The following is a 17,704-nucleotide window of genomic DNA, read 5'->3' as shown; positions in this document are numbered from 1 at the left end:
CTCCTATAATTTACTATCTCCACCCATTGTCTGTCTAGGGGTCACACCTTTGTGTTTAGGGATCACTTCTGCTGGGGAATAGGGGCAATATGGGGTGCCAGGGGTTGAATCTGGGCCAGCTGTGTGCAAAGCCAGTGCCCTACCCATGGCACTATTGCTCTGGCCCCTAGCACTCCCTACTTTGGAAAGTCCTTCTCCCACTAACCTTACACTGAGTAGTGGGAATGAGTGGCTCAGGTCAGTGTCCGGGAAGAAGCACCAATTGCTCTTTTTAATCCATCCTGTTGCCTCTCCTGTAATCTTTCCTCTGAAGGGGAGTTCTGTTCTATCATCAGTGTTTGGGGTCATGCCAGCATCAACTAAAGGATATCCAATAAATTTCTGCGTAAATTATGAGTGAAAATTTACCAATTTTCTAGCCTTGCCTTTTAAAAAAGAAAACAAAAACCAACTAGTCCAATGCCTACAAGATCAAGATCATATCTTGGCATTTTCTCTCTAGATACACTGCTGGAGATTTGGCTGGGAAGGCTGCTAAGGACTCCAGCTTCTTTCTCCTGGGAACCAAGTGTCTGCTCAGCAGGATCACTCCCAGTCACTTTGGTGCCTAGTGAGGGTCCTTGCTACCCACAATATCCTGGAGGGCAAGGCCCCACACTTCAGCCCTCTCAACACCCCACTGTTTGACATGTTGCCCACAGGCCTGCAACTGCTCCCTGCAGAGTATGACTCAGTCTGACGGAGATAAAGTTTCCCTGAGCCCAAGTTCCAAACTCGACTGTTTTGTTTCTGTTAAAATGCAATTGTTTTTCTCTGGAGTGCTCAGCGTCAGGAAGATGTATGAAAACCTCCACTTCAATTCAGCATCCCTTTTCTCCCAGACAAACACGGTTGGATTTTAATAAATCAAAGAGCCACACTGTTTAATAAAAATTTATTGACTTACAAGTGATTATTTATCAAAAGACCATTAATAGCAGGTACTGAAATGATGTGCTACTGGGTGGTGCTGGGAGACTAATAGGAAATCAATGCAGCTGGCCAGCCAGAATGCATATGAGAAGCCCATCCCCTCCCCGACAGCCAACACAATTTCCCCAGCAAAATACACCAGACGCTACCCCTGGTGCAATGAAAAGTTCCCCCTTTTTATTTATCGTTTACAAATGAAATGATCAATACTTTTAATCTAGAGCAAAATTTATTAACTTTCCCATCGGAGAGAGACATATTGACTAGGGGGAGTTGGGTTTTTAGTGCAATGGAAGATGAATGTCTCGATGGTCGTCTCTTAACCTGTCCAAGAGTCAGTGTGCATGCAGCTGCCCTTCCAGCTGACGCCCTAGACCACATTCGGAGGTGAGACTGGAGAAATGGAGTCTGGCCACCCAAGAAGCAGAGCAGGCTGATGGGAGCTTCAGCGGTGCAACTCGCACGCACCAGGGAACCTCAGGAAGCACTGTCTCCTAGATCACAGAGCTTTTGCTCTATTGTCAGAAGGCAACTGCATGAGCTATCAAGACACCAAAAGACTCCCATCACATGGTCAGTGACACCAGAGGTGGGCAGGAAAAGCACCATCAAGAGCTGACACAGAGGGTTTTAAGAATTCTTACCAATGGTCTGGTCTGGGCATTGGGGCTCCAATTTCACTTGTACCACCACCCACAAAATAAGAACAGCAAAAGGGAGCAGGAACTGACTAGAACCAAATCCCAAAGTTGTTTCTACTTCATCACAAGGATGTCACCTCAAACTGCTCAGAACTTGCTGAGCTCTAGTTTTTGCTGATAATTTTCTTTTGAGCTTCCTTTGTTGGGGAGATTTTTCTAGTTTTCAAATGTTTCTTTTCCAATTAGCGGGGACAAAAAACAAAACACACTATTTTTTCATGAGTGGAAAAGTCCTTCCAAGTCCCACTGTTAAACCCTTTCAGCTACAGTCACCTAAAACAGGGTTGTTTTTTCCCTTATACATAGCACATACTGGAGATGAGTTTCACTAGCTTCCATGTTTTTGAGGAGCAAATGGATTCAAATAGGTTTTTCTTATTTCTGATGACTTTGGGACTTGAACAATGGGTTTTAAAATCACATAAATTTGGAGATGGGAAAAACTTTAGAGATGGAAAGGGCTTAGACAAACCTAAGTCAATTCTTAGTTAACAGACTAGAAAATAAAAGGGAGTTAAAAGTCAAAATAACTGAGTTTGGAGGTGAAACAGCTTGATATGGAGGTGAAACAGAAGCTGGCCAAGGTTCATACCAATAACGCCACTAGGTCTTACTACGATTTCATGTCCATCACTTCTGGGTTCATGAGAGCATAAACTGTTTATATGGGTTCATGTTTCCTTGTCATTAGTCCTAAATGCTCTTAATGTTTTACTCCTCAAAACCAACTTAGTTGTTCCAAAACAAATACTTAGCAGGTGGATAGCTTGGGTCTGTACGAGTCCCCTATGGTGAGTAGCCTAATGAATTTGTCTGTAACAAGCACTAAATAAATATTTAAGAGATTTTTTCCAAGGGATGTAGTTTGCATTCCCTCTCCTTACATGTTAAAAGAGGAAAATCTTAAGTCTCTCATTGCTTAGTCCCACATAGCTGTGATTCTAAATCAAGTTCCTATAATACTGTAATGACGCCAGTAATAGACAAAGCAGTTGAAGAGATCGTGAGCAAATTATTTCAAATTGCCTATAAAAAGCATGGATATATTGAGCAACGAAAGATTTTTTTTTTGTTTTTTTTTTTTTTGGGGGGGGGGTCACACCCAGTGGTACCCAGGGTTACTCCTGGCTCTGCCGCTCAGAAATCACTCCTGGCAGGCTCAGGGGACCATATGGGATGCTGGGATTTGAATCACCATCCATCCTGGAAAGGCTGCTTGCAAGGCAAATGGCCTAACACTGTGCTATCTCTCTGGCCCCAACAAAAGATCTTTTTAGAGTCTTTTAAAAGAAGAAACCTTCAAGATAAAATTTTAATGATCATTCCAGATAGTATTCAAACCCTATTATAACACCATCTACTAAGTTTAAAAGCCATGTTTACTCAAACATTTTGCAAAAAGTTTCTATTTATGCAAAGTAATTCTTATAGTTGTAGATGCTCTTAGTTGAAAAAAAAATCTTTCATTGGTCAGCAACAGGGCAGGAAAGAGGGAACAGGAGACTCTACAGGAGGGCAGTGACAGCGTAGTTGGACAGTTAAGGTTAGAATCAGTTTAAGGGCCTGAAAGACAAAATGCTAAAAGTACAGGAGTGTAGGAAGCGTGGGGTTTCGTTCTACCTACACCCCAAGTTGAATTGAAAGGTGAAACTTACCACAGCCAATAGAAAGAGGGGTTTTGTCACTTTCCTACCATGGGGACGGATATCAATAGTGGGGGTGAGGCTACTCTTTTCCAAAGATGTAAGAACCATGTGGTGTTTTGATTCTGTAGATGCTCCAAGGAATTTCTCTTTGGCTCTAGGAAGCCCTTAAATACTCATCAAATATCTACCTGCTCATTCTGCCATGCTCAGGAATTGGTTAAAGTCTGTTCCTATAGAGTTCTCAAGTCCAGATTGTCCTGCCATCTTCCACAGTGCTCTCCCCATCAGGCATCCCTACGTGCTCTGTGCTAAATATTCTAAAAGAACAGGGAAATATGATGCAAACATTTGGTGTACACAGTTCACTTCTGAAATTTTATCTCCCTTTCTAGAAGTCAAATGGATTCCCCACAGTCCTCGAGTTATGTTTAAATAAGAGAATTGAAGTTTTGCTGAAAACTAGAAATAAAAACAAACAAACAAAAAAACCCAAAACACATCAGAGAGGGCTATATAGTGGGGCGGAGGGAAGTAAAGGGAGAAATCCTTCGATTTCTTCACCATCAAAGACAATTTTATTTACTCACAAAAACAAATCCAAAGCCTTGTGCATCAGCTGAGTTCAGATCTCCTCTGTCACATTTCAAGAACTTGCACTTACAATACTGAGCATTACCGTCCTTCACTCACAGTAGCACTTTAATCCCCACAACAAGCCCTGTGAGGTAGGTATCAACCACCTTCCCTCTCCTGAGTCAGATTACAGATGGAGAAACTGAGGCATGTGTTAACAAAGAGCCAGTCACATGGGAGTTGGGGGTGAGCAACTGGTGTTGGAACACGGAATGTCTCTTGGTTCTCAACATACACTATCTGAGGGTCCCGCTCACGTCTCCATATCCCCTTGAGGACTGCTTAAGGGAAGCATCAAAAGACTGGAAATTTTCATTCTGGATATGAAAGTCCCTGAAGATGAATGCTTTTTTTTTTTTATGTTACATCTGCAGAGCTTTGAGATTGGGGTATGGTTGAGGAAGTTGGGAGAGATGGCAGGAGACAGGCTTAGACTAAATCAAGGCCCTAGCCTCAGCACTACCTCCTTGTAGCAGGGTGGCCCCTACCCTGCATGTGGGCCTCCACAATAGACTAACACCTAACGTGGGAAAGTGGCTGTTGCTTCCCAACCACCAGCCTGCACATGCACAGGTGGAGCTGACTTTAATGGCATCCCTCCAACAGGCTTATTGTAAAAGAAAGAAGGCATCTTGTCCCGGGCACCTTTACCCAGCAGTGCTCCTACAGATGACAAGCCCAGGAGTTTTGGGCGTCTCTGAAGAAGCTGGAGTCCTGGATCCAGAGCAGGCCAAAGAGCCCTGGAGGCAGCAGTGGATGCAGCAGTGGAGGCGGCGGCAGCAACAACTCCAACTGATTCCTGGGTCATGATTCAGGTCTGGTGGCTTGAGTCAGCTTGAGGCCGGGGCTCAGGACCGGCTCCTGTCCTCGTGGTTCCCAACAATCATCTTGCTGTACAGCTTCTGCTGCTCTTCTTTGAATGTGTCCTTCACCTTTTCCCTCTTAAGACCGCCATCCCTGAGGAGAGAATATGTGTATCACGGTAAAGACGACTTCCTGTTCCTATCAGTCATCAGAGGAAAGTGCACTCTAACTCATACAGCTCGACCCACTGTCAGAACGAAAACCTGTTAGGTGCTATCACCAGATGCCCTTAATTCCTAGAATCCATTCTCCTACCCTAGGGTTTGAATTCATGTACGTTGTATTTGCCTAGTCCTAGACTACATTTAAAAGTTCTGTCTGTTCTAACAAATACATGTTCACTTTACAAAAAAATAATGATGACATTATTGTCTTTTTTGTTTGTTTTTGGGCCATACCTGGTGACACTTGGGTTACTCCTGGCTATGCGCTCAGAAATTGCTCCTGGCTTGGGACACTGGGTCAGCTACGTGTAAGGCAAACCCTACCGCTGTGCCACTGCTCTGGCCCAGAAAGATGAGTCTTAAAAAAATGATACCTATATTGGCAACATTGGGGGGGGGGGGGGCGGCACACCCAAAGGTGCTCAGAGTTTACTCCTGATTTTGCACTCAAGAGTCACTCCTGGTGGGTTCAGAAGACCAGATGGGATGGCAGGATTGAATCCGGGTTGGCTGTATGCAAGGCAAGCGCCGTATCTGCTGTGCTATCCCTTTGTTCTTATTGATAATTTTATTTAAAAATTTTTTTTATTGGCAACCTTTAAGACAATGTCTCTACTTTTGCAGATACATACTTTACCTGTATTTTACACATACATTTTTTGTTTTTGTTTTTGAGCTATACCCAGCATGCTCAGGGGTACTCCTGGCTCTGCATTCAGGAATCACTGCTGGTGGTCTGAGGGGACCCTATAGAATGCCTGTGATTGAACCCAACTTAGCTACATGGCAAGCAAGTGCCTTACCCACTGTATTATCACTTTGTCCCACAGGTTCATATTTCTAAGACAACTTTTAAGAAAATGTATCTGTAAAACCAAACTTTATCAGCAAGAATTCTCCATATTCAGGCCAATAATCAAAAACAGAACAAAAACAAGCTATTACTTATTTCAAGCACAAGGGACAGTTCCATGAAAGAATCAGAGCAAGACTTAAAGTATAAGCCTGACACCAAGCACTCTCCACTGTATCATCTCCAAATCCTCAAAATTTGGCTTTATTCCTTCATCATCTTCATTGATTAATGAAACTTCAAACTAACAATCACTCTTTCTGCTCCCCTCTTTTGAGTTAGAGAAAGTAGTGATGGACAAAGTCTCCACAACTCACACCACTAGACCTTATAGCTACTCTACCCTTTAAAATTCGCAGCAAACAAAAATTCTTGATTTAGCCTCAGTCAGTGGGAACTTAAAGCAGGTTAAATATTTAAGCCAGAAAGATAGTATAGTGGGTAGGAGCATGTGCCTTGCATATGGCTGGCCCAGTTTTAACCCCTGGCATCTCATATGGTCCCCCAAGTTCCACCAGGAGTAATCCCTGATCATCGTTAGGTGGGGTCCAAAAAAAAAAAAAAAAACCAAAATAAAAACCCCACAAACAAAAACATTGGCTCTAGAATTCTGTCAGACCTGACATCGGATCCTGATTCCAATGCTCACACTGTGACTTTTAATCTCTCCAAATTTCAGTTTGTCATCTGTAACACAGTGTTTAGATTTCATAGAATTGCCGTGAGGATGAAATGAGATTATTGCATAGAAAAACACAGCACATTGGCAGCCCGATATATCTCACAGCTGTGGCCATGTCACCTAACAGGCTAGCTCCTTAGACTCATTTTCATACTCCAAAGAGAGGGAAGCCACACTGCGAAAAATTACGAATATGCTGATCTTGCAGCTAAAAATTCTTGGGCACTCACTCTTGGTGGGTGGGGTGGGTGGATCTGTCCCTGCTGAACTCTTTAGCAGTTGCTCCCACACCACACGATCACTGCCACACCAAAGGCCCAAATTCACTTTTCCCTGATCTTTGCAGAGACACCTAACTGCCACAAACTCCAGGTATTCCAGTTTTAGGGCTGAGAACTCTGGGTCTTCTTGGATGAAGACAGGCAGCCTCCCCTCACTCTTCTTCTGCACTTCCCTGAAGCCACAGACAGATCCCACAGCTGCCTCCATGTCAGCTCATGGATCCAGCCCAACTCAGCTGCATATATGGCCATGCAACATCTCCAAAGTTTTCAATACCAACACTCCAATAGGAGTGTACCAATTAGATTTTAAAATAACAGAAGCCACTGAAAGTCAACAAACAAAACCAGTAACACTGACCATTCAACTAGTAACAAAGTAGCTTAGTCTTCTGACAATGATGAATGATTTTAGAAGGTGTAACAATCTGGGGCCGAAGTGCTAGCACAGTGGTAGGGCGACTGCCTTGCACGCAGCTGACCCAGGACAGATGTGGGTTTGATCCCCAGTATCCCATATGGTCCCGAGCCAGGAGTGATTTCTGAGCCAGGTGTAAGCCCTGAGCGTCACCAGGTGAAGCCCCCCCCCCCCAAAAAAAGGCAAAAAGCAAACAAAAAATATAACAATTTTCACTAATTTTCTTTCGATAATTCCATTACCATTTAGTTGTTAACAAGCAATAAAAAGTAAATTATTACATTCCTCCTAAGGGATCAGGATTAGGGATTTGTAGAAAACGGGGGACAATAGTGGAGGAAATGTTACACTGATAGCAGGACTGGTGTTAGAACATGGAACTACAGAAACAACTGTAGTATGAGCAACTTTGTAAAGCACTATGTTTAAATAAAGTAAAAAATTTATAGAGAATTAAAAAAAAGAAAAGAAAAAAAAAAACCCCAGGGTTAAGATCTCAGTGTGTCAGCAATGTTTTGAATGGCCATTATCTAAGAGCAGGGATACTGCCAAAGAAACCATGGGTCATATTCTCCCCATCCCAATCCACTCCCAGCCAGCTTCCAAAGTGAAAGATCAACATCCAGCCAGCCTTGCCTTGGCCAAGGAAGAAGCTGCCACGGCCACTCCTGCTGATTTACTCTTAGCGGCCCCCTTTCTCCCACTTCCTTTACTGTAGACTGTTCCTTGCTACCAGATTTGGCGTTTGAAAGACCTCGGCTTGAGAACATTTCCTGATCCGTGACTGCTGCCTTTTTTTCTCTTCGACTCAACAAAACTACATCGCAGACTAAAGATATGCTCTAGATTTTACCCCCCTCCCAAGATTATTTCAGAAGACTTAAAGGGGATATACATATTTCCCTGGGTATATTTCCTTAATAAGTATTATTCTTATTATGTATTTCCTTATGTAAGTGTAGTTTTCCCCACTCCCCTTTTCTGGATTTGTTTAGTAGAAAATTCTAGTAGATAAATTTCTCTTGGGCTATGAGTTCATGTTAGAACCAGGTTATAGGGATTATTTAGCTTGTTGTTTTTACCTCCATATACACCAGTAGTATCATGTGGCGTTGTTCCTTTTTTGTATAGACACATTAAAATGGGAAAATCTTATGCATAATAGAAAGAAGTTCTTATCTAATAGATAGAAACGACTAAATTTTTTATTAAAGGGAGGGCTTTCACCCTGAATATGTGTCACTGACTTGATCTAAGCTTCAATAAGTCATCAGCTGTTCACTCCAAACCTTGGATCCCATCTTTTGAACAGATAGTTTTCTGCACTAGCACCAGGAATTGAACTTCTGCTGGGGAAGGCCTTAATGCTGCCCTGGCACCGACTTGCTCCTGAGTTCATATGACCCCCTGACAACTTGGAAACAGCAACGACTTGCTTTCAGGGCAAGTTTCCCTGCTTCACCCTTTAACAGTGAGATGAAACCACAAGACACTTTGTGACACCCTGACTTCAACATAGGATCTGTACAAAACACAAGCTCAAACAAACAAACAAAACCCAGGCTCTCTAATTACTGAAACCTGCTGTGACAATCATGATTGAAGAGAACTTTTTTGGGGGCCATGAAGAAAGACTTGGGGTTAGATAACTTAGTATGCCAGGAGCCTGTAGCCTTGGTCTTATGGCAGGTTGACTCATGAGTAAAGTCTCCCTGGTTTTTTGTTTTGTTTTGTTTTTTGGGCCACACCCAGTGATGCTCAGGGGTTACTCCTGGCTACGCGCTCAAAAGTCGCTCCTGGCTTGGGGGACCATATGGGACACCGGGGGATCGAACCGCGGTCCGTCCAAGGCTAGCACAGGCAAGGCAAGGCACCTTACCTCTAGCGCCACCGCCCGGCCCCAAGTCTCCCTGTTTTTAAACCAAAGGTTTATTCTTCCTATTTTCTCCAACTTTTGCTGTGACTGAAAAAAAAAACTGGCACTTTTTTTTATGCAGGGGCCCTCACCTTTTTCATAGAAGCTAGTACACAAATTACTCTGTTCTCCCTCATATTTCTGCATTTTTCATAAAATTAAGAAGGGAGGAGAAAGGATGGGCAAGGACAAAGTAGGCTCAGGTGCACTGGTGAAGATAAAAAAGGACAGATTTAAACATTCAAGCCAAAGTCAACAATGGAATCAAGAGACCAAAATTCTAACAATCTAAACTTTTTTATTTATTTATTTTGCTTTTTGGGCCACACCTGGTGACACTCAGGGGTTACTCCTGGCTATGTGTTCAGAAATCGCTCCTGGCTTGGGCGACCATATGAGACGCCAAGGGGGATTGAACCATGGTCCACCCTAGGTTAGCCACGTGCAAGGCAAATGTCCTACCACTTGCACCATTGCTCTGGCCCAAAATTGAAACTTTAAATGGGCTTGGCAGGCCCATACTGGCAGGCAAGGGGCAAAGGGTGATGGTATAGTATATACTCTGAGAATATTGGTGAAGAGGTTGACAGTGGTGGTGGGATTGGCCCTAATTCGTTATATGTCTGAAATCCCAACTATGAAGGACTTTGTAAATCACAATGATTTCAATAAAATAAAATTTCAAAAACAAATCATAAGTCAATTGAAAGGGCAAATCTGCTTACTTTATTTTTTAATCAGGATGCCCACTTCAGTCAAATACTATCCAGAGTTGACTCTGTAAACTTAAGGGGGCTAGAGAAGGATGGAACAAAATTTCTGAATCTGCAAATATCCTACCCAAGTCCTGTTCTTTAGAGCACAGCTTCTTAAATATATTCATTTGTGACCCTGGGTATATGTATATAATAAGTATGCAAATTATTACTGAGCATAGACCACAAGAAATGTATCTTAAAACAAAAATGTTATGACCTCTATCTAATTTTAGTTATGTGGCCCTAAAGTAAAATGTGCTAGCACTTTGAACTGAAACAAGAAAGGAGTCAAAGTGCCCACTCACTTTAAGGCTCTCCAACAGGAAAAGGGGGAATATGTAAATAGAGTCAATGAGTCAGCAACTGCTTCAGAAATGCAGGTCCTGTAAGATTACTGGAAAAATCCAGCTCTGACTTATGACTTACCACAAAAGATCCACGAGTCCTCCTTGACGGGCAATGGCAGATTTCACCCTATTTGCAAAGTGGACAGCATCTTCATCTGCCTATAAGAAAGAACAAGACATCTCAGCCCAAATTCATGGTTGGACCTCTGTATATGAAGAGCAGACACAGTGCAGGTACTTACCTCTCTGGTCATAGGAGGAAGATACCAAACGCTACAAACTATAGCCCAACTGGTCATCATTCTCAGCAAGTATGTCACCATTCCATATTTGCTGCTATTCCAGAAAGCATCACCGAATTGAGGGTCATACTTAAAAAAAAAAAAAAAAAGATCAGTTGAATGCTGAATGATGAAAAGTCAGCAGTTCTAATTGTGTATCTATAGTAACTGTTCCAAGTACTAGACGCTGCTCCCAGAAAGTAAATACTTCTGAAGCAACTGGCTGTTCTAGCCCCCAGCAACACTAAGTTCTTCTGATTGATCCAAGATCCTATTCAAGACACCTGGGAGGCCTCCCTTAGTAGTTTTCCTCAGAGGTCCACCTCCCTTTGATTACTTTCACATATAATGACTTGTATTATATGTATATAATTATATATTACATGTATATAGTCTATTACTAAAAATTTTAAGCATAGCTCAAAACACGTTGACATGCTGCCATATACTTATTACCAACATTTCATCATAATTGCTTCCTTCATCTAACCCCTTATCTATTTACGTATAAATTTGTCACTTACCTCCCCTAAATATATTTCCTTAAATAATTACCAACTTTTTCTTTTGTCATAGCAAGTGGAGCTCAGGGCTTACTCCTGGCTCTGAGCTCAGAGATCATCCTGGTGGGGCTCAGGGGACAAAGTGGGGTATCTGGGATTGCACTGGGTTGGCTGAGTGCTTCAAGGCAAGTGCCTTACGCACTGTACTACTGGTTTGGCACCAATAGTTACCAACTTAGTAGGTGAATGAATAATATTGACAAGTTTGTACTTTGAAGGAGAAATCAGAACTTTTTCAAGGATCCATCTATATAGTGACTTAAGAACCGGCCCTAGAGTAGCTTTCTCAGTTTGGTTCCAACCCCAGCAACCTAAGAAGCACCCAGGAAAAGGTTAGAAATGCAAATTCAGGAACTCTAGGCATAAGGTCTAGTGATTCACATCTTCACTATCCTCCCTGCTGATACTTGATGCAACTATGATTGATGTATAATTCCCCGGAGGAAGCACTACGGGCTTCTGGTTAGTTGTTTGTTGCTAATAAACACATATGGTGACTCACTGGACCATTACAATTGAAATGTAAAATGGCATCTGTGTGAATGATGCAGGACTATTCATTCCTCTACCTAGAGCAGACAAGACTTGGGATTCTTCTTGCTCCACACAGTGTCAACTGCTGGAGCAGCTCTGGGCATCTGTGTCTTCTGTTCAGTTGCCATCCCTCATGGTAAAAGACAAATGGCTTTTTTCCCTTAGCTTACTCAAGAGGAACACCTCCTCACAGCTGCACCAGTAATTCTGCCCTAGCAAATAAAAAGCACTATTTCTATGGCATGCTTGGCAGACAACAAACCTGCAAAGAAATAAGACTAATTTTATGTCCAGCTTATAAAAAAATTTTTTTGTTTTGTTTTTGTGGGTCACACTTGGTGATGCTCAGGGGTTACTCCTGGTTTTGTGCTCAAAAATCGCTCCTAGCTTAGGGGACCATATGGGATGCCGGGGATGAAACCCAGGTCCGATCCTGGGTCAGCAAGGCAAACGCCCTACCGCTGTGCTATCACTGTGGCCCCCAGCTTCTTCAAATTATTCATTCTGTCCTGTGCTCTGAGATGATTTCAATAGTATACTTTTAGACATAGTGACAATATTTTGTTTTTATAAGTGACAAACAGTATTTCTTCAAAATAACTCATACAAAAAATATGCATCTGTTCACAAAATCAGGATGATATAAAAGGGGAAGAGAGAGAAAAGGGAAAACTGATTGGTTACTTGACTTCCTATTGTCTAGGGTAGAGGCATACATAATTCAATACAATACAATAATTGGGTCACACCCGGTGGTGCTCAGGGGCTACTCCTGGCTCTAAGCTTCAGAAATCACTCCTGGCAGGCTTGGGGGACCATATAGGATCCTGGGATTTGAACCACTGTCCTTCTGCATGCAAGGCAGATGCCTTACCTCCATGCTATCTCTCTGGCCCCTTTGTGTAATTTCTGATAGTGCTCAGGGGCTATTCTCAGCACAGTGCTAGGGAATTGCTTCCAGTAGTGTCTGCAGAAACCAAGAAATTCAAACTTCCTAATTTTAGAAATTCTAAATTACTTGGTTTGTAGGAGTTGGGGGATTAATCTGCATCTTCCCACATGTAAGCATACACTGTAGTTCTATCTCCCTAGCCCAGGCTTTGCCATTTCTTAAAAATAGCAGTACCGACAAGATGTTGAAAAATATTCTCTTCTCTCATCACAAAGAGTGTTGAACGCTGTTAGGGAAATAACTACAATAACAGTTAGCATGACAATGTTAAAGAATAGAGAAGCAGAATGCCTGTCTCGAATACAGGAAGGGGCAGAGGAGGAGGGGGGCATTGGTGGTGGGAATATTGCACTGGTGAAGGGGGCATTCTTTTTTTTTTTTTTTTTGTGGTTTTTGGGTCACTCCCGGCAGTGCTCAGGGGTTACTCCTGGCTCCATGCTCAGAAATTGCTCCTGGCAGGCACGGGGGACCATATGGGACGCTGGGATTCGAACCGATGACCTCTTGCATGAAAGGCAAACGCCTTACCTCCATGCTATCTCTCCAGCCCCCTGAAGGGGGCATTCTGTTTATGACTGAAACCCAACTACAAACATGCTTGTAATAATGGTGCTTAAATATTTATATATAAAAATAAAAATAAATTTAAAAAAAGAGAAAAAGTCTCTTCTAATAAGGATATAATGATTCTGTATTCTCTTCTCTGCCTCTACAGCCATACTAGCTTAGCCCTTTCTCCACCTTCTTTTGCTACACTCATTTGTGACAGCTAAACTAGTGACAATGTGAGTCCTCAGAAGTCTTATACCTTGATAGCAACAGGATAAACTGTAGCTCCAATTTCAAAACTTCCTTTTTTGAACATCATCACAGATGTATTATTGATGCAGGTTCCTAAAACACAAGAAAGAGTAAAATTCGCTTTCTTTGACCCTATACTCCAGATACTAGAAAGAGTTTAAGAACTAAACAATAACATGTTTTCTAATGACTCTTTTTTTTTTTTTAAATAGTTTTTAACACTTTAATTCATCTGCCAACAAGATTCCCCAGCCTGGCCAGCCTGGAGCCATCCCCACCCCCCAGGAGATGAGCCCCGCCCAAGGTCATGATGAGGAATACATAGGGAAGGGATGTAGGGAGGTTCCAGCTTTCTGATGATCCTTAAAGATTGGCTCTTGTCTAGGGGTATCTTCCTACTGCTTCCTTATCCTTCCTGATAGGCTACCTAGTACAGCCAGGTAAACTGAGGTGGGGGTCTATGGAAATAGGCTCACAACATGTGGTCCTTACAAAATGGTGTTTCTCCCTGCTCAGAACCTACCATGTGGCTTTTACAAAATGGCGTCCCTCCTTATCTATTGACTCTTTAATCAGGATAAATCTGTCATCTTCCTAGCTTATGAGCAGGAGACGAGATGAACAAAATATTTCCTACTTGTCTGTTATCACAGGACATTTTTTGATCAGTGAAAACTGACAACCCCAATTCCAACAAAGGTCCCAAGACTTGATTTTGCAGGAACATCGAAGTAACATCTAGTATCTAACATCTAGCAGAGTAACGCTCTGTGGCAATCAATCCTTTTTACCTTCAGGGAAGATGAGGATGGGCAGCTTGCTTTTATCCTGTACATGCTCAGTCAGTCTTTAGAAGAAAGAAAGAAAGAAAACAAATGGTCAAACAGCCTTAGCTTATCCTTACCAAAATCACTCATAAAGAACCTATATAGAAGGAATACTAGATGTGCATAAATGCAAATGAGCAAATGTGACCTTATTTTGCTTTGAGGCCAAAGCCAGGAGTGTCCAGGGCTTTCTGGCCCAGAGATCACTCCTGGCATGCTTAGGGATCATATGAGATACTGAGGATAAAACCCAGGGGAGCCATGTGCAAGGTAAACATCCTACCTGTCATATTCTTTTTTTTTTTTTTTTTGGTTTTTGGGCCACACCCGGTGACGCTCAGGGGTTACTCCTGGCTATGCGCTCAGAAGTCGCTCCTGGCTTGGGGGACCATATGGGACACCGGGGGATCGAACCGCGGTCCGTCCTAGGCTAGCGCAGGCAAGGCAGGCACCTTACCTCCAGCGCCAGCGCCCGGCCCAACCTGTCATATTCTTTCTGGCTCCTCAATCCTACCTTTTTACACACATAGCCCCAAGTGTCAGAAAAGAGAATTTATGAGGACAAGGAAAATCAAATGATTTCACTTTAATTCATACACTTGTTCAAGTACCGTGCAGAGTGCATTGACTAAGATTTGAGATTATCTAAATGATAAGCAACCATTTACCCTTGCAAGTAGCTTTATAAATAAAGCTTGTTAATATTTATAAATAGATAATAACTACTAAATACCCAAATTTCCTACAGTCACATTAGGCTGGATCTACAGTTCACCTGGCTTAACTCTCTGTGCCCGAAATGAGGCAGAGGGAATTTAGGGGAACGTTCATTTTTCCCACAGAAGACAATGATAGTTGACCCTTCCATCGCTTCCACTTACTACAAGATTCTTGCCATTTAAATAAGCTTGAAAACAGAGTAACTTTAAGTTTGCTTATTTGAGCTGTAATAATAATAAAAGCACTTTGAAATTCCAAATATCATCAAAAGTTCATAATAAGTATAGAGGAATTTAAAGGTGTTAAAAGTTTAATTTGATACATAATTCTGATCCTTTTATATTCCATGTTCTTTTTTTTTAATAAGCCTTTAAAGCCCTCTGTACATTCAGTGTAGGATACTACAGTTGCACTGTGAAGTAACAGTGGAGTCCTTAAAAGTTTACTACTTAGTGGTATACAAAGCAAAGCATTTTGGTATATTACCTTTTAGCCACCAGGTGGCGATCTTTTACTTCAGAACGCTCAAACCAGACATGAGGACAGGCCTTCACCATGGCTCTCTGAATCACACCCATGAGGCCTCCATGCACTTGACCAACCTAATCTCAGACAAAGGAAGAACTGGTAGTACAAAGACCCAAAGTGCAGGAAATCTCAGGTCCTACAAGGTAGGACCTCAATCTCTCATTCTCCAACGTTTTATGGATAACCATTTTTCTCATTATTAAGAAACTGCTATTAATTCCGGAACCATAATTTCTCCTCTAATTTTTAGCACTATAGATGAATAAATACAGAGATAAAAACCCCAAAGAAAAGTTATCTTATATAAGAGCATGCTCTCTGGATAGGCTCTTCAATAGTCTCTATCCATTGGCCACCTTTCCATGGTCCACCTAACCAGACAATCTACTTTTAATTACTCTGCTCAGACTATCTTGGAACCAAGTTCCCTATAACTAGAGAAGGAGATGTCATTCTAGATGAGGTCCCATACCTTAAAACAAGTCTGCCTGTTCTCATCTTTATGAAGAGCTCCATGAAGACTCCAAAATTCTCCCAGCATCAGTGAGATGTGGATGGTAGGAGAATAGGGGTGAGGTAGAGGTGGACAAAGTGGGGACCTTTTGATAAGGGTGGAGTGAAGTGGACACTCTGGTAGGGGTAGGCACTGAAACTCTATTTGGGGGGGGTGTTGGTTTTTGGGTTACACCTCAGGGATTACTCCTGGCTCTGTACTTAGAAATCACTCCTGGCTGGCTGAGGGGGACCATATAGAGTGCCGGAATTCAAATCAGCATATGTCCTGGGTCAGCTGTGTGCAAGGCAAATGCCCTACCTCTGTGCTATCTCTCCAGCCTCAATGAAACCCTATCTAAACAGTATTATAAACTTGTAAATCATGGTAACTAAACTAAAAATTAAAATAAGAATTAACTAATTATCTAAATAACTAAATAATTATCTATAAATTAAAAAAAAAAACCTCCCAGACTCAAACAGTCTAAAATAAAAAATTTTGCCTCAAGAAAGAATAGAGAGCTCTTACCATGGCATAGTAACCATCACTTGCCAGAATGATGACATCAATAGGAGAGGTATGATTCGCCACACAGATGCCACCGTTTCTAGGCCTATTTTTCCTGTTTAAAATACAGACAAAAATAAATAAATAAATAAATAAATAAATAAATAAATAAATAAGACAAAACAACAAAAAGAAATGTGAAGTTATTCATTAAAAATTTAATTTTCACCTCACCAGTTTTCTGAGCTCTAACTGCAGCTCAGAGTCTACTGTAGATGGTTGTAGTTGTGTATGTTTAGCCAGTCCCATTTTCTTTTGTATCATATAAAACTACCTTACCTGTCATGGTAGGTAATGATGGCTGTCAGGGCTCGCACACAAATCCGATAACACATCAGGTGAACATGTCTACTGAGGAACTCTTTAAACCTGCAATGCAACAAGGTAGTTTTCTCCTTTAATTTTGCAGAAAGATAAAATGATTAACTTTTTTTTTTTTTGGTTTCTGGGTCACACCCAGCAGCGCTCAGGGGTTACTCCTGGTTCTATGCTCAGAAATCAATCCTGGCAGGCACGGGGGGGCCATATGGGATGCCGGGATTCGAACCACCATCCTCCTGCATGCAAGGCAAATGCCTTACCTCCATGCTATCTCTCCAGCCCCAAAATAATTAACTTTTATATCTTACTGCCGTAAACCATTAAAATTACTTAATATTTGGGGCCAGAGAAGTGGCCCAAGTGGTAGGGCATATGCCTTACCATCTGCCTTACCTGCCTTACCATCCTAGTGCTAACCTAGGATGGAACGTGGTTCGATCCCCCAAGCCAGGAGCATAGCCAAGCCAGGAGTAACCCCTGGGTTTTGGGTGTGGCCCCAAAAACCAAATAAACAAACATATAAAAAAAACCACCTTAATATTTTTAGAACTATATATGATAAATCATATAAAGTATTAGCACTCTAATGTCATAAATGAGAAAACCAAGTATGTGCTGCTTAAAGTACCAAGTTGAAAGGCTCAGACCTCAGAGGACTGGGCTGGAATGCGGTGCAGCACATGCTTTGCATGTGTAATGTCCTGGTACTACTCTGCCTCAACACCCAAAATCGGCACCACTGAGTGTGATCCCCATACTAATTAAAAAAAAAGAGAAAGAATTCATATCTCTAGAACTTCCTGCACAAGTGAGTTTTCTTAACTTTCCAGGCAACAACTTGTTGCAGGTTAAAAGTCAAATCTCTTCACCTGTCTGAATG

The 17,704-nt window shown here is 42.0% G+C and overlaps 1 protein-coding gene across 1 annotated transcript in view; it reads right to left on the bottom strand.

Moving 5' to 3' along the window:
• Positions 1-3,871: 3,871 nt before the first annotated feature.
• Positions 3,872-17,704, bottom strand: part of GPAT4 (glycerol-3-phosphate acyltransferase 4) — a 62,688-nt gene continuing 48,855 nt past the window's right edge. The window contains exons 6-13 of the mRNA XM_049771859.1: positions 16,783-16,872; positions 16,465-16,558; positions 15,399-15,514; positions 14,157-14,212; positions 13,373-13,458; positions 10,477-10,605; positions 10,314-10,393; positions 3,872-4,909 (exon numbers count right to left, since the gene is read on the bottom strand). Coding sequence (XP_049627816.1) covers positions 4,801-4,909; positions 10,314-10,393; positions 10,477-10,605; positions 13,373-13,458; positions 14,157-14,212; positions 15,399-15,514; positions 16,465-16,558; positions 16,783-16,872 — 760 coding nt within the window. The 3' untranslated portion in view covers positions 3,872-4,800. The remainder of the gene's footprint in view (positions 4,910-10,313; positions 10,394-10,476; positions 10,606-13,372; positions 13,459-14,156; positions 14,213-15,398; positions 15,515-16,464; positions 16,559-16,782; positions 16,873-17,704) is intronic.

Source organism: Suncus etruscus, chromosome 4 (assembly GCF_024139225.1).
Source record: "Suncus etruscus isolate mSunEtr1 chromosome 4, mSunEtr1.pri.cur, whole genome shotgun sequence".
In the NCBI taxonomy this organism is placed as follows: Eukaryota; Metazoa; Chordata; class Mammalia; order Eulipotyphla; family Soricidae; genus Suncus; species Suncus etruscus.
The sequence above is the reverse complement of the archived record's forward strand: the minus strand, read 5'-3'. Positions and strand labels throughout refer to the sequence as shown.